The sequence below is a fragment of the Callionymus lyra genome, chromosome 2, assembly GCF_982586985.1.
Source record: "Callionymus lyra chromosome 2, fCalLyr1.hap1.1, whole genome shotgun sequence".
NCBI classification, from domain to species: Eukaryota; Metazoa; Chordata; class Actinopteri; order Syngnathiformes; family Callionymidae; genus Callionymus; species Callionymus lyra.
In genome coordinates this window covers 16,795,168-16,814,818 of record NC_141819.1, presented here as the reverse complement: position 1 = coordinate 16,814,818, position 19,651 = coordinate 16,795,168, and the positions used below count along the sequence as shown (strand labels likewise).

Below are 19,651 nucleotides of genomic sequence, written 5' to 3'. Positions count from 1 at the left end.
GCATTTTGTTCGCTGTAAACGTGTCATGAGAACGACTTGCGTTAAGAAATTCTTTATTAAGATACAATTTAAAGCCAAAATAAAAGCACTCAAGAATCAGAATGTATTAAAAGAGATGAAAAATAACCTCATGATTCAAGGTAGTGGAATATGGAGTGATTTTTTTTTTCGTTTTGTTATGTTTAAAATGGTTACACCATGATTTTCCATTAAATAACTTGATATCCTTAGATCACATATATTGATATGTAAACTTTGAATCTACACAAGCAGTATTTTCCATTAAAACAAAATCATCTTGTTAAATAAAAAGAATAAAGATTACAATTAAATGTCACCAGTACAAAGAATAGAAATTAAACCTTTTTTTATCTCAAAAATAATTGCAGTTTACATGTAATACCCAAGTGATCAGTTTCTATGGCTCAATGACTACAAATATTTATTTAAAGCACACATGTAGTTAAAGACCCAACGTCTGAATAAGCGGTAAGAAAGAAATCGATACATTAATCTGCAAAGATTTGTTGTCAATTTCTGACCTTAACCCGAAAACACATAAGTCATCCTGTAGTCCTTGCATTGATGTTATGATCCCTTAGATAGTTATGACAGAGAGGAATGAGGATGAATAATTGGTTGATAAAAGTTACCTGGAAAATAACCAACATTGATTAGCATGTCGGCCTCTGATTTATGATCGTTTTGTGTTTAATTTTTCTTATACTGATAATTAAATATCACCACTTAAGTGCTGCTGTTGATCCGTCATGTGCTTGTTTCTTCCACTAAACAGGAAACTCACGATCAATAGTATAAAGACGTGTCTCGAACTCTTTCAGAAGCAAACGTCTGCCCTCCGCAGAAAGTATTTTCAAAACTGAATTACTTTTCTATTGACATGAGTATCATCTTGGAATATTCCTCAGAAGATTTCAATGCATGAATAACTGGTTTGTTATCCTTCTGTATTCTTAGATCCAGTCATTTAGGAGAACTTCTTTCGAAAGGCACATCCTGGAGGGACAGAGAGTAAAAAAAATGAGTGACTGTAATTTAAAGTTTATTTATGGGTTCTTACCTGCAGTGAGTCTGCATTTCCCCCCTCCGGGCTGACAGAGAACCAGAGAACACCCAGAACATGGTACGACCGTGTGGGCATGGCTGAAGATGGTCGTGATCTTGTAGCAGCCTGAAGGAATATTGAAAGGTCAGGATTAGAATTGAATAATTTGAAATAAGTGGGTTGAACAGTAGGATGCTGACCCATGCACTTGACATCCATGAAGAAGGAGTTTGGACTCTGAACAAGCCTCTTTTTCTTGTGTCTTCTCCGTTCCTCGGCACAGGACGGATACAGCAGGTCTTTAGCGAGCTGGAAACATTGAGAAATTATATATAATTATTATTATTGTTACAACAATTCAAAAACGAAACTGAAACACGCCCCCTATACTTCGTTAGAGGAACTGCGTGGAACAAGTCAAGACATGCCCCTGTTTTACTTCATATCAAAATGACAAATATTTAAGAAAAAAAGTTTAGCACCCAGTATTGGGTCATCAGACCAGTTTTTTACGTTTTAGAATAAGCTTAAAAAATATCAATATGTTAAAAAAAATATTCGGTCTTAAATAACAAGGAAAATATAAACTTACAGGCATTTTTCTTCGATTCCCCACGAACACGTACCAGCTTCGATCAAGATCAATTTAGTAAAATAAAAGCCTCTCGAGGAAATAAACTTGATGTTGATCCTGATCCTCAACTTTTGATTCTAAACAGTCAGTGAAGGCAGGACGTTCTGACCGGTACCGGATTGGACCCGTGACCGTGACGTCAGAGATTCATCGTCATGTGTCATGTTCCGGACACTTAACACCTGCGCAGGTAAAGATTCAAGTAAACAAGTATGAAACACCAGACTGTCCTTTTTAAATGCATTTTATTTTTTATTATTATACAAGACATTGTTAACGTGTAAACGAGATAATAACTAACTTTTAAACCCTGGATCTGGCAATAGATGGATTGGTTTCGGGAATAAAACTTTTACAGTTTTTCTGTGTAGCAACTCATATTATAATAAAATAATAAACACATTTAAAGTTGTGTAGACTTAATATCTCATTTAACTTAACTTTGATGTGACATACATCAGGGATCTGATCCAGCCTTACACCCCAGTTCAGGTTTGTGGATCAGAATCTACTGTCTTGACCTTTTAAGTACATATTTTATTGAATATTGTTTTGATTGGTTAAGCGCTTTGTGACCCTGGTCTGGAAAAGCTCTCTATAAAAAATACTTACTTACTTACTTACATACATAATTTATTCTCACTGCCACAGCATCACTAAAAGTATTTCAAAGTAAATCTCTAGTCGAGCATCATTGATTGATTGATACACCTTTGTTTATTCCCACAAATCCAAGTAGATTAAACATACATAGACAGTATATTAAGACATCCCGTGGACATATGAAAAATAAGAACAATAATGTGACTAAAATAATGATAAAACAATAATATAATAAATACAATAATAATTATACAAAGAATGATATTATAATAATAACAATTAAGGAGCACCTACTGAAACATTACATACGTGTATTAAATAGTGTGACAGAAAGGAGTGACGTAATCCCCCCTTTTTAAAACATGATAATGACAATCTGAGGAATATAATTAATAAATCAAACATTCAGAGCCTTTCTTGGACTATATTTCGGCACAAAGAATGGACTCCTTAAATGTTATATATTTCTTTTGTGTACAATATGTAAGTGTTTGACTGGATTGTCTATTATTGTTTTGTAAGTGCTGTTTTATTTTTATTTTTTCATATTTTTGATGTTTTTTTTTGTCTTGTTCTTGAAAAATAAAAATAAATAATAATACAAAAGAAAACAAAAAAACAAACATATTCAGTCTGCTATAGGTACATCAACATTTACGCAGTTTCTTTAGAAAATACACAGAAAATGGAACGAATAATTTCTATCTGTAAAATGTACCATCCGTCGAAATACAATATATTTTAATGTGTCTAATCCATAACATTTATGTGATTTTCTGTATATGATAATAATAGTAACACATGTCTGCCATTATAGTTCTTTGTTTGTTTTAAATTCCTCATTTCCAATTACAAAGTGTTTTTAATAATTTGTCATAAAGAACACGAAAAAAGGTATAAACATCCTCCGACTATATAAAGTGTTCCATCCGGACGCCTGGTGACGTAAATCCAACACACCCAGAGTGAGTGACTTCCGGAGCTGACGAGGCGGGGAAGTGATTGACAGCCGCTCCGACCAACCGGGAAGCCGCGCCGCGCCGACGTCACTGTTTCCACAACAGATCCCACCATAGACACACGGGTTTGAGCGCTGACGTCACCGCATCGACACCGGGCGGGATTTCCGCACAAGAAACTAGCTAGCTAATAACATGGCGAAGACTTACGACTACTTGTTTAAACTACTTTTAATCGGCGACTCGGGCGTCGGGAAGACATGCGTCCTCTTCAGGTTCTCGGAGGACGCCTTCAACTCCACGTTCATCTCCACCATAGGTAGGTAACAGATGTCGAGCCCGACAGCGGTGGACGAGCTGCCCATCCCGTCATGCTAACGTGCGGCTAACTTTTCTGGCTAGCAAGCATCCCTGTAGTAGCTGAGCCAGGAAGCAGCTTTTGTCTGCTATGTTCACGCACTTTTTAACCAACCAACAGTTACGTTTAAGACGATAAACATCTATGAAAGTCATATTATACACAAATAAAGTGTGTTCGGTGTAGATAAATCCACATAAATATGTGTTAAATAGTGTCGAAGCCGAGCTGTCAGTGAGCTACAAGCTAGCAGTGTCAGTTTTCATGTGATCAGTCTCGATGTATAGGATCGATACGTACATTGTTCAACAACATTTTCACGTTATTTACTTTTATAGAACACACACCTCACGTTAAACCTCGTATGAATAATTGTGTTTTTGTGTCTTAGGCATCGACTTCAAGATCAGAACAATAGAGTTAGATGGGAAGAAGATCAAACTACAAATATGGTAAGTTGCAGTCACGGGTTCATGGAGGGAAGCTGTGTTCCTGACACCACTGTTGTCACGCAGATCATATATTTTATTTATGTCTGTGTCTGAACTAATGATCTCGGTGTGACTTGAATTAAAAGGAAAAAGGGAAAACCATACATAACGTATTTAATCATATTTTGTAGGGATGCACCAAACTGACGGTACAGATTTATTCCAGTTTCTCATTCGCAAATAAAATACACTGATTTAACCTTTTAATAATAATTAATGCAATAATAATTTCCCTTCCCAACTTGAAACCAAGTACTGCTATCTAAGAGGTGGTACTTTCTAGTCCTACAAACTCAACAAATAATAACAACAACTGAACAATGAACACTGTATAATATATATATATATATATATATATATATATATATATATATATTTTATGGAAAACTTTTTTTCAATAGTTTTTCCTTCAGTGTGATGGATAATTTATACGAGTATAATATTATTTGTTGTTAAGTAAGGTTTAATTATGAAAAGATTATGTAATGTTAATATGAATTATCTGAATCCTTAAACCAAAAATTATTATAAGGCTTCCAAGAACAATGTCTTTAAAGCATATTTCTCCTCATCTTGTGAATCCCCTTAATTAGTGATAACCTTAGTTGAACATATTTATATGTCCAACAGTATGTTATATAACATTTCATATTTTATATCCACTGAAAAAAAAAAGAAGTTTTTATTAAACATTGCTAATTATGCTATGATTCCAGCCTATTTAGATCGATAAATAGAAAGATAGAACTTTATTAAATGAGTATCTTGACGACATTTGCGCTCTATAATAAAGCATATGTCGACTACAACATTAGTTTAAGTGCAAAACTGCAGAAGTGTTTCAACTTTTGTATGCTCTGTGGTCACAAGTCAAGTGTGGTTTCCGTTTGTCAAATCTAGAAATGATTCTAGAGTGACACGAGGCTCGACTGTGCTGCATGAATTCCACATCAGTAACGAACAAATTACAAAACTTTAAATGCATTGTTTTACCTTTTTGTTAACAGTTAGAACTTTAATCGTGCTAAAAAACAGTTTTATTTTTTTAAATCTTTTGAACGAACACTGAGGATTTTGAATGTTTCTGAGATCTCATCTTCTTTGGTGAAATCCTTCACGGTTTATTTGCAATGCATTTAACAAGGTATTCCTATTGCATACATTTGTTTCTGCAATAATCCATTTTCATTTGTCTCTAATACATATTTTTAATTATAATTTTAAATGCTGTAAAGCAGGATACAAGGTTGAGTGACTTATTTTTTAATGTTTGGTAGCCATGTTTGCATGGTAACTTGTGAAAGAGACAATTAAGACATACACATTCTTTCTTAAGAGCATTTAATGTATTAAAGTAGCTGTACATTTGAGCCATGTTTTTCTTTGTTAATCTAGTAATTATAATGAGTTTGCTCATCTAAATTTAATGCATGTGAATATAATCAATTCTAACTTAGGAGACTAGTAAAGACTCTCTAATCTTATCTAAGGGAGTTTGTGTTACACCTCTTTACAGTGGACTCTGTATAGACTTCCAAGTCATGGTGTCAACCTAGAAGGTTGTTTTTATTGATGATTCGAAATTGACTTTTGCTTCACTTATTAAGGCATGTTCATGAGCTTAATAATGAAACTTGCATAACGCATCTATTGCTCATGCATTTTGACGTATCAATATATAAGCATGAGCGCAATTACCTATTCAAACTGCCATTACATTTTATTAAGACATTGATACAAATGTAATATACATGTGTATAATGTTGATTGACGCCTAAAAAGAAACAACTTCACCTGAGAGAAGCTGCAATAATTAACATTCAATGTTTTTCTCTTGCAGGGATACAGCCGGGCAGGAGAGGTTCAGGACCATCACAACAGCCTACTACAGAGGAGCCATGGTAGGCATCACTCTCATCTTCAATGTTTCTGCTGGTCGTTCCTCCAGGGAAAACGGCAGCATAGAACTTTTGCAGAGCACCACACCCCGCATTGTTAGGAGTTCCCATGTACACACCTAGAGGGACTATGAGGTGTGCTCATTCAAAAAACGTTGACCGTCAAATACAAGTAAAACTTGATGTCCACTGATCTATTTTTGGAATATTGTGTTAATATCAAGTACCAAGGTTCTTAAACATGTGACAGATCTAAAAATATACCCTTAAGAACACGAACAATGGTTCTTTGTCTTAAAATTGTTTCATATTTTCTTCTCTTTATCGTCCCGTGCAGGGCATCATGTTGGTGTATGACATCACCAATGAAAAGTCGTTCGACAACATCAAGAACTGGATACGAAATATAGAGGAGGTGATGACCTTCAGATGGTTTATGTTAATCGTTCAAATTCTCTTTGCTGAAGATTTTTCTGATTCCACTCTTCCCAGCATGCATCATCAGATGTGGAGAGGATGGTTCTTGGAAACAAATGTGATGTAAACGACAAGAGGCAGGTTTCAAAAGAAAGAGGCGAGAAGGTGAGGGAACATTGGGCAAATCTGACTTGTTTTTGAAGTTTAGTTATGCAGTTTATTTCTTACAATTTGTCTTGTATGTTCGTCACATCCGTTTCAGTAAAGTTCAGTAAGTCTTTAACAATCTTGCTTCTCCTCTGCTAGCTGGCACTGGAGTATGGCATCAAGTTCATGGAGACGAGTGCAAAAGCAAACATCAACGTGGAGAATGTAAGTTCATTATTCTTTATCCCTCTTTCAAATGATCTTGTTATCATGTGCTGTATTTTGAGTTTGGTGGTTTCACTTGCTACGTTCTTCCCCTTAACTCTATTGTTCATGTCTGTCTCAGTTCATGATGGGAACTTCTGTGTCTTCATCATTTACAACAACAACAATGTGTTGGGGATTCCACCCTTTTTAAAAAAAATTGTATTAATATTAACATATTAGGTTTTAAGATCCTAATAAACTATGACTAGTCAAAAGTTACCAAGACATCTTTTAGATTTCTGTCACACTGGTGTTGCTGGTAAGTACACCAGATGGCAGCATAACTATGGATTAGGAAATTGCCGGTTTGAACTTCGCACCTCAGGGACATGTGTGCACACTTTTGCAAGTCAGCGCTTTGGATAAAACCATCTGCTAAATGAACTTATTTTTAATGGAGTGACGATATTTAAGGTATGTCAGAAAGACAAAAAACACAACTTCAATGTCTCCACGTTACTTTGTACCTAGACTATCCTTTTCTTCCGAACTCCTTATGCAATTATGATCCTCTGCTGATAACTGTAAACATCCTCAAACTCCAGGATTTACAAGTTTTGTAGTTTGGTTTCTTTTCTAGCTGTTTGTAGCTGTGATATGAAAAAGGTACTTCATGGTACTTTAGACAAACTATTTCACTTAAATTGATTGATTTTAGTCTTATGTCATTATAAAGATGAAAACATTTCTTATTTCTTGTCTCTATTATAGTCCGACTAAATAATAACCATCAAGGCAGACACAAACTTCATAAGAACTCAGTTATTGAGATGAATTTGCAACATGACGTTCTCCTTTTCCTGCAGGCCTTCCTCACTCTTGCGAGAGACATCAAAGCAAAAATGGACAAGAAGCTGGTGAGTCGGGTTCACATCGATTTCAAGTGTCTGTGGTTGAAGTGTCTTGACTGTTGAACCCGCCTGTGCTTCAGGAGGGCAACAACCCGCAGGGCAGCACTCAAGGAGTCAAGATTACAGAACAAACCAAGAAAAGCAGTTTCTTCCGCTGCACACTCCTGTGAGGAGACGAGTGCGTCGGCATCCACCATCGCCTTAACCGCGTCCCCCACTGGACAGAACTGGACGGAGCACACTCTTGATATCACGTCTTTATCCTTCCTGGTCTTCCTGCTTCACTGCTTCTGTGCTCATCTATCCTAGGACCTCCTCTCCCCCCCCCCCCCCGACACCTATCAAAGTAACAACATGCCAGTTTAAACGACTGCCTACTTGTGAGTCCCTGAAAAAACGAACAAACCCCTGACATGGTAACGTTTTTAGCTTTCTTTCGCTAGAGGAAATATTCCAAATGTATTTTCATATTCCTGTGGTCGTGGGCCTTCTCTTTCTCTTAGCGATGAATAAGGTTAGTGTGTGTCCAGGGTGAGGAGTCCGGACTAGGCACCGGTTTTGTGTATTACACATGTGGGTGGCCTAGATTTGTATGTACCCGTATTATCTAAACACATGTAAATATATTGAAGCGGCTACTTTGAACCCTCATTACTCGTCATATCAACATTGAGGTTTATATCACAGCTTTTCTTCCTGCTTCCACATTCCACTCCTCGTGAAAAACCCTCTAATGTGCAATTCCATGAAAATGGAGACCAGATATTTGAAGTATTTTCTGCGGTGGAAATGAGGGTTGGGGTCTACGATAAAGTGGGGAGTTCTCAAGGGCACAAAGGTTCCTGTCGTGTCGAGGTGTGTGTGTTTGTGCGCAGGATAGGGGCGACGACATGACGGCACTTGAAGTGGTGAACTAGCAATACCCAACCTGAACACCTGGTGGCGATAGCATAGTGTGATGGCACAGAGGAGTTCACTTGATCGGTTCTCTTGTGTTTTTTTTTTAGAAAAGTCCATTCGACTGTTCCACTGGGGGAGCAAGTATACATCTGTTTTTCTGGGCCTTGGACAGGAGCTGTGCTGTAGCAGTATTTATAACAAGACATAGCACCAAAATGACAAAGTGCCCTTTTATGTTCTTATTGATTATGCACTTTTCCTGTGTTCTTCTCTGTACAAAGAAAAAAAAAGCTTCATTTTGAGTTCTGTTCTAAACATTTATTGAGTCTTAAGAGTCTCCCTGCACGTGTTTCCCCCCCACCAGGTCTTCCTGTTCGACGCACTGAAATCATTGACGGCAGATTCCCAAGTTATTAGAACTTGTTAAAACATTCCGTTGGGTCTAGTTGGATTCCCAGTTTATATTCCCTCCTCCTCCTCCTCCTCCCATATCTCCCCCGGCCATCTGAACTATGCATTCTGGGTGCGTAGAGGACCTCAAAAAGCTTTGCACAGTCAACTCGACAAGCTTTATTTGAGATTAGAAAAGTATACTTACTTGTTTTATTTCCTGCTGCCACTCCAAATTTGTGCTTCTTTTTTCCTCCGCGCTTAATAACACAAATAGGAAGTTGATTGAAAAGTGGATTTATTTGAAGTTTTAAGGCGAGAGCAAATCATATCGTTCTGAGGATTCTCTGTCTCTGATGATGTAATTGGGCCAAACCTGTGGATTTAAATCATCTGCGCTTGTTGTATCTCTTGAAACTGACGGACACGTCCGGTTGACGAGGTGTTTTTTCTCACCTTCCAATTCTAATTTGACCGAGCGCCGCTCCGCGTCCCCCAAACAAAACCAAATTTGTATTCATTTGTGCATTTGTTGACGGAGAAGTGAAATCAGCAATTGTAAATAAGATCTACAATGATTGTACTGTAGTTTCATAAATCTTAATGCTCTACATCTTTTTGTAGATATGTGTACTTTGGATGATTTAATAAAATGGGATTCTTAAGAACGTTTATTTTCTTTTGTCTTTTCCTATTTCATATCGAAAGAAAACAAGTGTGTAATCGAGCGTTTCTCCTTCTGTTCTCCACGTGAACTGGCTCGGCTGCATAACTGCAAACATGTCTGATGTTATTAAACTAACTAAACTTTTCAATATATTCCTTTCTTGCAATTTAAATCCATTTTAAGGTTCTTTCGACAATGGTTTTCAAACACTGGTAAGAATTGGATACGATTGGAAGTGATTTGATTCTGATTCTCCAGACTTTCATGTAGATTTAAGAAGGTTTTCAATTTATCATCACCTTCTCACTGTTAGTCTCTCATTCAAACCACAGGTGTTTAAAGTGTCTTTATAAAACACACCAAACTATAGAATCGCTTCAGAAAATCAACTCTTGTGGTGACAAAATGACGGTGCATTCAAAACAGGTTTACAGAGATCATTTCAAATCACCACCTTAGCGGAGGTTTGACTTTATAGTCGCCTTTATTCTTGTCATTCCAATCCTTTTCCCGCTCCTCGCCCCCCCTATTAACCTTCGCCCTCCTCTCTTTAGCCCTCTTAAAAAGTTCACTATTCTTTTCCCTCTCTATTTGTTTTCCCCTCTCATTAATCTGCCTTCCACTGTGAATAATGATGATTCATCTCTCGTCCACTCTCCTTTCGTCCACACGAGTCGGTCAGTCGTGTACAGAGCTGTTGCACTTTGGAACTAATAATAATCTATCTTGAGATACGATGAGTCACAGTCTTGGTTTCGTTTACATACTTTGTACAGTAAAGAATCACCTGTATGTGCTGAGCAACGTATCAGAAACACTAGTGGATGATTCAAAATGTGCAGCACTTTGTAACCTATTGATCACACTATTCTTTTTTTAAAATAATTTTGGGCTAAAATGGACAATTAAAAGTTTCCTCACTCATAAACAAAAGCCTTACTTTGGAACGACGACTCTGATCCTACATTGAAACGTAGTGCTATAGTGAACATTTACGAAAAGACAAATATTTGTTGTGTGTGTATAGAGCAGAAACTTGAGCGTTTGGCTCCTCCCACCTCTGAGCAGCAAGACAGGTGAGTTCTGTGTTAGTTTCACACGCAACACGACCAGAAGAGGTGAGTCCACCTGGAACCGGGAAGGTTTTTGACAAGAAATTCCGTCGACTATTTTGAGTAAATACATTCAGAAATTGTTCTTATGTCAATCAGAACAACTGTTGTTTATTGGTTTATTAAGTTCAAGATCTTTTATTGTAAAATATACATGTATGCAAGACATACAGCGTAGATTAAATATCAATATGTGTATAAGTTGGATATTTAAAGTTGTTTTAAATATCTTTTTTTTCTTTTCCTGGCGTTGTTATTTTTTGTGACTGGATTTGTTAAAAGTAAACTTAAACTAAAACTAAACTCTATGTGACAGCAATAACTCCTTCAGAATGGCCGAGCCGAGCCGGCTGATCCGGGGAGTGCTGGGCTCTCCCCAGGGGTCACACTCGGGGACACCGGTCTGGTTTGAGGTTCGATATGGAATACTTCCCGAATGGTTCCACTGGGGGATAACAAGGAAGTAAGTCGTCCTGGCATTTCATCGTAAGCTGATGGTGAACCGGGGGTCACCAGTGGGGGGGGGGGGGGGAGTGAGAGATCAACAGAAACAGAAAAGACCATGAATATTTATTTAATTCTCAGGAACTCTGAGAATCTGCTGTTATCGAAGCCCGTCGGTCACTTCCTGGTCAGGGTCAGCGAGAGCAGGATCGGCTACACTCTCTCCTACAGGTGAGTTTCAGGGGTTTAAGTGGCGTCGTCATCACTCCACACGTCTGTGTCCGACCCCCAGAGGTCACGACCGCTGCAAGCACTTCAAGATCGACCTGTGCTCTGACGGTCGGTATCTCATCGTGGGAGAGCAGCGGCGCCACAACACCCTGCATGACTTGGTGGACTTCCACCATGTGACCCCCATCTTCCGACACAAAGAGCTGCTGACCGTCATCTGTCCCCAGGTGAGGTTTCTGCGTCGTTGCCAAATACAGCATGTGCATTTGTTTACGAAAAATAATCTTGTTCCATCAGTTTCTTGCTCAGTCACTTGATGAAAAGTATTGGTAAAATAATACAGTCCTGACTTATAGATCATTACTATAAGAAAAATGATGACAAAACAAAAGTCAAATATGTCACGTGGTGCAGCTTTAATACGATGAAACAATGCTTAGTTTTAAATGGTCAATAAAAAGCTTAAAATCGCAAAATAAACAATTTGTTGTAAGTAAGAATATCAGGTATAATATTAGCAGTGATGTTATAAAATAAGCTAAAATAATGATAACATTTTGTTTTATTAAAATACAAAGCTAAAGTATTGACAAAATATGTGGATAGATCTACATAGAATAAGTTTTCTTTCATCTAAAAAAGAAGAAAAAATGAAAAAAATCGGTTTCAAATAAATAATAAATAAAACTCCCAACTTCTTGTATTCATTTATTTACTGGACACGTCATGTAATATTTTTATTTATATAATGAAGAGGTTTATCGTCGCCGCACGTGATACACTGAAAAATCTTAAACAAACAAATTTAAATGTATTGTATTATTTATGCCTTTAAGGTTCAACCCTTTATAAATGTATTAATGAATATATTTATTGTTAAATTTATTCTGGACTATAATAACATAAAGGACTAGTGTGTATTATTGCCTTTTCATGTGATTTGAATTATATTTGGAATTTAAATGTTTCATTTTTGCACAGTTTATTGTTAGTTGTGTGCACTACAGTACGATTTAAGATGTTTACCTTTCAAGAGATACAAATAACATTTCTGGATTACAGAGCCAATCTCAGAGAACTGATCCAGCAATGGTTCTGTTTTTTGAAAACCACCCGAGTATGCGCTTCCCTAACCCCGACAACAGCCCCTCACCACCGACCCGGGGAACACCCGGCCCCGCTGTGGTAGGTTCAACACCAGCTGTGTGGATATCACACCTAGAAAATTGTGTTTAACTCACATTTAATTTGAATTGAGAGTCAAATCTGATATTTTACAAAAGGCAATTTTGGTTGATTTAAAAAAAAGTTTTCATCTTCCCAACAACAGTGATCATCCTGTCGAGTCACAGTTTGAAGTTTTGACAAAACTTGCATTTCTACACATGTGCTTGTGTTTAACTCTTAACTCTGTTATCCTTATTGCAACTGACAACTGACAATTTTTAATGTTTTATTAAAAAAACAACATTTAAACCATTCGATATACAAGTTATTGAATAAATATTAATAAAAAAAAGATTGAATACTTAAAAAACCCAACCATATTTCAAGTTTCAATATTTTAAATATTAAAATAAACCGTCAATTAACTCCCTCTTTTTAACTCCTCTGTTCAAATGGCAGAAATAAACAGACATAAATGAATATATTTGTGCTCATCCAGGTCACGCCAGTGCCCAAGACCAGAAGGAGGTACTTCAGAGACGCTTTATCCAAGCAGCGCCCCAACGCCCCACCACTGCCGCCTCCCAACAGTGACCCCGCGTCCACACCTGCGTACTCAGTCCAGGAGTCACAAGGCTACAGCAGCGCTGAGAGCTCCGCCATGATATCATCGCACATCTATGAAGAGTTCAACGAGTTCCATCGGATGTGGGGGGCGGCGCCAGGAATTTCAACTCTTGGGGATCCGTACCACGGTTCTTTGCATCCCGTCACTGAGTGTGCGGGTCAGAATGTACCTTACGAGTACTTGCCTCCTCCAGCCTACAGTCCTGGATATGTCTAGAACAAGTGACTCACATGTGTGCATGAGGACTGAACCGGTCCAGTGATTGTCGCTCCTAAAGTAGAACTTATTCAGTTTCTTTGTTTGCGTGCCAGTGTCTGGAGATCAAACGCGACGACTGCATGAAAGCAGTGACGGTCTATAAACCCGAGCAAGTGCTGTCATCTTGTCTGCTGGACTTGTTTGCAGCGTCACGATGCAGGAGGAACTTGAAACTTCCTCCACGAGGTTCTCGTCTGATCGTAGTGATTTGTACGAAACCTCTGAGAAGACACCGACTAAAAATGGCGATATGATGAACTCCTTGATTGAAATGAGGAGTTTTAACATGCTTAAAGAATTAAAGTATCTTCATTAATGGACAACCACAATATCATCTGCTTGTGTTTTTTTGTACACATAATACACATGTAAAAATAGTGTTTTACATTTACAGGAACAATGACCTAGTGGTTGTTATTATAGAAAAATGCGGATATTGCTGCCAAACCTGTTTCTCAGTATGCAAGTCACTGTGGTGCGTCTTCAGTTGACGAGATAACATCACAGAGTGAAAGAAATGTAGCAGGAAAGACAGTCAAGCGTTCATAAAACCCTCTCTGCTGCCACCTAGTGTCTGTACTACCCACCACCTTAATCCACCATTACTTTAACATTTTTTTGTATTATTTCTCATTGTCTTTTTTGAATTTAAAGACAAAGAAAATAGCAAATTATGACACATAAAGAAACGTTAGTAACCTTGTGTAAAATCAGTTCTTCTAGATAAGAGATACACTTTTAGTCCTTACTTTTAAACCGGCGCATCATAATTAGACCATGATTCTGCCTATTAGGAGGGACGGCCCTGTACATAATTAAAAAGAAAAACGTCATTAGTCAAAAGTTTGTTAATTTTCTTTAATAAATGCGTTTGAATTTCCACATATGTATGTGGTTTAAACTCTCTGTTATCAATTACAAGGTTACGTATTATTAAAGATGCTGGGAAAAAAAAGAACTTCCTTTTAAGGAGAAAACACTTTTGTTAAGCACCGCTCTTCCCGGATGTCGTGTGCAGCATATCGGGCTGCCAGGAGGGTGAGGAGGAGGGGTGACGTCATCGTGGAAGCAGCTGCTTTCCTGCCAGCGAGCAGCCGCTGACACACTTACACAGGCGGAAGCTATCCTGAGTGCTATCTCGTGGTTTCCCTACAGTTGGAAAATAAATATATATTTATATATATTTTTTTAATAATTCGTAGAGAAACTTAACTACGAAACTATGTCCTTTTATCCCGGACAACCGCTCACAGCTGTTGTGGTGAGTAAAGAAAGTCGGACTTTGATCTGGACAAGTCTATTGTTCGTAAGAGTTCGTTGTTTAGTTAATACATTTGAAATGTTAAGTAATTAAACATAAAGACAGTTAAAAACACTCTCTGTACACTGATTTAATGTGACACTTTAAACTTAAAGTAAAGTGAATTACCAGAACAGTTTGTTGCCATCTCAAAAATAATAGTTTTAAGTTATTATTGTTAACGTTGTTCAACAGTTTAAATGTTTATTTATGTATCTTTTAATACTTAAAGTACAGTTTAATGTACTAGAAGTATGTGTGTGACTGTGGGTCAGATGGGCGTCAACTCAGGTGAGGAGCATCGAAGCTAGCTAGCATGCTAGCTACATGTCAACAACTTGTGTGTGTCAACACATTTGGGCTTTTAGAAACGATTAAGAAAAACCTCTAAACAATTTCAACTTGTTTTTCTCTTTTATCTGTCAGTTCTTGGGGGACAGCCCGCTATAAATAAACTACTTTTTTAGTAGACATGACAAGTCAACATCACTGTAAACAGAAAGAGGTTTAGACAGAAAACCAAGCATAACAAACAGATATAAGAGGAATGTGAAAAGACACTAAAATGCATCATTTATTCACCTGGAGAAGCACAAATATATTAAGTACAGCTCAGTTTCTTTCCAACATTTGAATAGAGAATTTAAAAGAGGAAGGATTTGTATGGAAGTACAGCAGTGCAATCGACATTGATGGTTTAATTTAACATTTCAAACGATGAAACTTTATTTGACTCAAACACCAGCCAGATAATAATAAAAAGATAATAAAAAATGACTAGTCCAAATAAAACTGATTGTGTGTTCTTTGTTTTTGTGACTGCAGTGTCATCAGAGCTTTTAAAAACCTTAGACACTGGATCCAAACATGACTGTCTAATACACAAACCTGCACAGCGTGTTTGTTTGTTTTAAATTGGTAGTTAATAATAGGTGTTTATCACTTTTCTTCAGGCTACAGGTGTGTTTGAAGTGGACTCTAGTCTTCCACATGTTCTGACAGATGACTGTGAGAGTTGTGTCAGTTCAAGCAGCTATTAAGGCCTAATTGGACTTCCTTAGAAAATCATTTCCTTCATTCATGACCAGAATGATGAGCCATAAAGTGACACATTTGAAACGCTACCAGTGACTAATTTACCGCTGTGTTTGAACAGCAACGTATCGAGATCCAGAAGTTGCAGCAAGGACCAAATCTGATTCTGGGCTTCAGCATCGGAGGAGGGATCGACCAAGACCCGGGCCATAACCCTTTCTCCGAAGATAAAGCTGACAAGGTGAGTTTTCAGACGTTGAGTTATCTCATTGTCTTCCTCTTGGATGTTGAGTAAGGTTCCTAATAATGAGCGGAGTTGTATCAAAATGATCTTGAACTCGGGACAAGTCCGAACACACGACTGAATGTCTGAGCGAGGCAGGTCTGGACCTGGTGTTTAATGTGGTCGTAACTATGTATTTGCTCAGTGTTGTGGCTGTCGGATAGAAGCAGAACATCTCATTAGAAGGTGAAGATAAAGGAACATAAATGTCCTACAATTCATATCACGCTATACATTTAATGATTATGGTTTATATCATGATGTGAACTCTAAATTTATATAGAAAATTGTAATCAATGTGGTTTTGAATGGGTTAAAGTCCATAGTTATGCTTAACAATTAATCAGATAAAACGAATGATATTGGAATTTTAGAAATGTTCTTTTCATTTCCAATTTCTCCTTTAAGAAAAAGTGGATTTTAACATTAAAATACAAATCATTGCTCAAAACTGAATAGTGTGACGTTGTTGGTAACTTCTAATATTCAGTTGGTCTTGAGCAACAAACAATAACACAGAGTTTTCATGCTTCATTAACAGATGGAAACAAACATTACAGTCTGATTCGTTGGACAAATGTAACATTTAAAAAAATAATTCTGATTATTTTTTTCTTTTTTAAGGGAATCTATGTGACCAGAATCTCAGCCGGAGGACCGGCAGAGGTGGCAGGCTTAAGGGAAGGAGACAAAATAATGCAGGTTTGTCAAGATGAAAAAAAAGAGATTAAATTCTCAGTGTCTGCAATATGAGGTATTCAACCACAAGATGGCGCTGGACGAACACTTGACCATGTCAGCTACACAATCCTATCACTCTATTATTTTCAGTGTTGTAAACACAACACAGGGGTTTGTTGTGGTGTCAGTACAGAATAAAAGAATGAAATAAGATCTTAAAGAAAGCAGAAGAAAAACAGAAATGAGCACAAAAACATTCATCGTCAATTTTGGAATCTTCAGATTCAGAATTAAAAGAAATAATGTCTTTGTCAACTTTGATAATAATATAATGTAACTTTATTAAATGACTATTTCAACATCGGATATAAAAATAATCACTGGAACAGACGATAAAACAAGCTTTATGTGGTTAAATCTTTTCTTTCAATCCCTGCTGATTGAAAAGTGAGGACTCTGTAGAATGTGTAACTCTCATCCAATTTCAGTTCTTTTGATTTTACTTGATTTACTTCAGTTTACTTTATTAATTATCTCATAATAAAAAGGCACGTTTGAAATTATTTGATGTTTAATTTTTCATAAAGTTTTGTAAACGATACTGAATAAATTAAAGCTTTAATAAAAATAAATAAGTAATTTATCGAAGAGTAAATGAAGTGTAATTTCAAGAAAACGTATTCTTTCGCTAAAAAACATCGTTATTATTGGGTAATAACAAATGGCATTCCTAGATGGCTGATTAGTGCATTAGAAAGCTAAAGTGTAACTCGTAGCATTAAATGTCTTATTCTGATGATTTTATTAAGAACTTTGAGCTAAACAAAACTGTTGTAAAAGTATTGAACACTGGAGATCACTGATGGAGAAGGCTGTATTAAAACATGATCATTACTTCCTTTACAAAACTTTAACTGTCTGTTCTCTCCAGGTGAACGGGTGGGACATGACCTTGATGACTCATGACCAAGCTCGCAAGAGACTGACCAAGAAGAAGGAGCACGTGGTGCGACTCCTGGTGACCAGGAAGTCCCTGCAGGAAGCCGTCAAGCAGTCCATGTCCACACAACCAACCCCTCCTCCGCACGGAGCAGCTCAAGGAATGTACAAGGACCAACTCATGCGCTGATCGTTCCCTCAAAAGTCTCCGGATGGATAATCACGTCTGAGACGCACCACACAACTGACGGGAACAAGTGTGGAGCCGCCACAGTACGGAGGTATTTTAGCTTCAGTCCAGCAATCCTTTCCGCTCGCCATGATTACAGACTTGGTCACGAGGTACTTGTACACCAGCAGGCAACTTTTATACTTTGATAATCTACATGTACTTCCAATCATAGTTGAATCATCAGATGGGTGAGTTGGTCAAAACATTTGATTGACGCATATCATGTTCTCTTGTTATAGTTGATTCATTTGCAAAAACCAAAGCGCCTGTGAAGGTTCATTTCAGCAAAGTTTGTCTTTTTTTTAAGATTCTACTCATGTACACCAAGTTATTTGTTACTAAAACGCACTAATATGTTTATTGATAATATTATCAAGTGTGAATCAATGACTGTCGTAACAATTCAACTTAATAAACTGAATATTTTCTACCAAATAAAGCCACACGTTTGCATTATTGTGGTGAGCGATGAACCGTCAGTCAGATGCTCAGCACCTCCAGCGTCACTCCTTCATTCTTCTCTCAAAATTCAGAATCGCTTTCCCTCCCGTGAGTGTATTTTGACGACTCGTCATGAACCCTTTTATCTCCCTGATCCTCAAAATAGCTTCATGTCGCCAGATATAAAGTGACATTTTCAATCTGTTCTGACCTTCTGACCAAGTCGTTTTGAAGCAACATTTTCATCACAGAATACAGGATTTGTTTGAACCTTCCTGACAACAACACAACTGCTTGTATCATAAGTTATTGATATATAGAAGGACGGTGAGGGTTTTTTGCATTTTTCTTTAAGAAGTAACTTCTTTTTTAAAAGTACTGATTTGAAACCAAGAATCTGTTTCTATTATTGACCCGAGTGTAATGTTTTCAATGAGGCTAGAAAGGTTGCGAGCTAAGCTAGCAAGTTTTAAAAGTAATTCCATATACTTACATTATAGAAAGAGCCTAGTTTTAACTTTTTTTTCTAATAGCTCATGATTGCAGGTTAGAAATTTATTGGGAACTTGCCTACTTGAGACCTTGGCTCCTTCCACTTCCTTTTGTGATTTCTATTAGAATAACCGTGTCTTTGTAACAAACATGCAAGATCGATATTTCGTGAATCATTACATTTTTTATAATAAATCATACGTTAAAAACATTTAAAAAACATTTTCATAAATTTGTTTAAATAATAGTAAAATTAACATATTATTTTATGTCTTGTGACATGTATTGTCCATGTTATACACGTATATATTTACAACAACAAATATAAACGTGTATTATTATTTTACACAATTAAGCTTTTTAAAGCTTTTATATAAATTCCATCAGATTTATTTCCTATGTAGCTCGAGTGAGCTGCTGAATTATTTTTAATAATAATATTTTATGTAATATTTACATTTCTATCAGTTTTACATCGCTGTCTATCACACATATGCACACATAATAAAGTGTGTATTTGTGTGTGTAGACTTGTGAGGGAAGCATGCTTCATTCCACTTGCTTAAGCTTCATCAAACTATTAGCCTTCTGCACAAACTAGTACACAAGCTGCGCTGTTGCTAGGCAACAGAACACAGAGAAGATGTAAGATCCGCAACTATGTGCACCGTAAACATTCTTCCGCGTGGACACAAAGTTGTTTTCGCAGATGCAGGAAAACAAACAAGTTATTCTAGAACGTGCCGCGTTATCGCACCAA

General features: G+C 37.0%; 4 protein-coding genes across 5 annotated transcripts; 3 read left to right on the top strand and 1 right to left on the bottom strand.

Annotated features, from left to right (window-relative positions):
- Positions 1-36: 36 nt before the first annotated feature.
- LOC148085517 (small ribosomal subunit protein eS27-like) lies at positions 37-1,841 on the bottom strand. The gene is made up of 4 exons (XM_087783736.1): positions 1,659-1,841; positions 1,267-1,375; positions 1,082-1,192; positions 37-1,017 (listed from the first exon to the last, which is right to left on the bottom strand). The coding sequence occupies exons 1-4, from the start codon at positions 1,662-1,664 to the stop codon at positions 989-991; spliced, it is 255 nt and encodes an 84-aa protein (XP_087639862.1). The 5' UTR covers positions 1,665-1,841; the 3' UTR covers positions 37-988.
- Positions 1,842-3,349: 1,508 nt separating this feature from the next.
- Positions 3,350-9,649, top strand: LOC148085516 (ras-related protein Rab-8A). Its single transcript, XM_087783735.1, has 8 exons — positions 3,350-3,581; positions 4,012-4,072; positions 5,952-6,012; positions 6,347-6,424; positions 6,502-6,591; positions 6,733-6,798; positions 7,647-7,697; positions 7,772-9,649. The coding sequence occupies exons 1-8, from the start codon at positions 3,458-3,460 to the stop codon at positions 7,859-7,861; spliced, it is 621 nt and encodes a 206-aa protein (XP_087639861.1). The 5' UTR covers positions 3,350-3,457; the 3' UTR covers positions 7,862-9,649.
- Positions 9,650-10,743: 1,094 nt separating this feature from the next.
- On the top strand, positions 10,744-13,817 carry hsh2d (hematopoietic SH2 domain containing). Of its 2 annotated transcripts, none has more exons than XM_087782663.1 (6): positions 10,744-10,766; positions 11,077-11,223; positions 11,346-11,435; positions 11,497-11,662; positions 12,498-12,620; positions 13,102-13,817. In XM_087782663.1, the coding sequence occupies exons 2-6, from the start codon at positions 11,093-11,095 to the stop codon at positions 13,444-13,446; spliced, it is 855 nt and encodes a 284-aa protein (XP_087638789.1). In that variant the 5' UTR covers positions 10,744-10,766; positions 11,077-11,092; the 3' UTR covers positions 13,447-13,817. The 2 variants fall into 2 exon arrangements, with proteins under 2 accessions (XP_087638789.1, XP_087638791.1); XM_087782665.1 differs by having other exon boundaries at positions 10,761-10,823.
- Positions 13,818-14,568: 751 nt separating this feature from the next.
- On the top strand, positions 14,569-18,401 carry tax1bp3 (Tax1 (human T-cell leukemia virus type I) binding protein 3). Its single transcript, XM_087782662.1, has 4 exons — positions 14,569-14,749; positions 15,945-16,064; positions 16,731-16,808; positions 17,719-18,401. Exons 1-4 carry the CDS (start codon positions 14,711-14,713, stop codon positions 17,914-17,916), a joined length of 435 nt encoding a protein of 144 aa, XP_087638788.1. The 5' UTR covers positions 14,569-14,710; the 3' UTR covers positions 17,917-18,401.
- The last annotated feature ends 1,250 nt before the right edge of the window (positions 18,402-19,651 follow it).

Bases quoted from the DNA above. Each gene is read 5' to 3' on its own strand.
- LOC148085517 (XM_087783736.1), bottom strand. The intron at 1,193-1,266 runs GTCAGCATCCTA...ATATTCCTTCAG, and splicing joins CATGGATGTCAAGTGCATGG to GCTGCTACAAGATCACGACC. The intron at 1,018-1,081 runs GTAAGAACCCAT...CTGTCCCTCCAG, and splicing joins GAAATGCAGACTCACTGCAG to GATGTGCCTTTCGAAAGAAG.
- LOC148085516 (XM_087783735.1), top strand. From the start codon at position 3,458: ATGGCGAAGACTTACGACTACTTGTTTAAACTACTTTTAATCGGCGAC. The intron at 3,582-4,011 runs GTAGGTAACAGA...TTTGTGTCTTAG, and splicing joins CACGTTCATCTCCACCATAG to GCATCGACTTCAAGATCAGA. The intron at 4,073-5,951 runs GTAAGTTGCAGT...TTTCTCTTGCAG, and splicing joins AAGATCAAACTACAAATATG to GGATACAGCCGGGCAGGAGA.
- hsh2d (XM_087782663.1), top strand. From the start codon at position 11,093: ATGGCCGAGCCGAGCCGGCTGATCCGGGGAGTGCTGGGCTCTCCCCAG. The intron at 11,663-12,497 runs GTGAGGTTTCTG...TCTGGATTACAG, and splicing joins TGACCGTCATCTGTCCCCAG to AGCCAATCTCAGAGAACTGA. The intron at 12,621-13,101 runs GTAGGTTCAACA...GTGCTCATCCAG, and splicing joins GAACACCCGGCCCCGCTGTG to GTCACGCCAGTGCCCAAGAC.
- tax1bp3 (XM_087782662.1), top strand. From the start codon at position 14,711: ATGTCCTTTTATCCCGGACAACCGCTCACAGCTGTTGTG. The intron at 14,750-15,944 runs GTGAGTAAAGAA...GTGTTTGAACAG, and splicing joins AACCGCTCACAGCTGTTGTG to CAACGTATCGAGATCCAGAA. The intron at 16,809-17,718 runs GTTTGTCAAGAT...TGTTCTCTCCAG, and splicing joins AAGGAGACAAAATAATGCAG to GTGAACGGGTGGGACATGAC.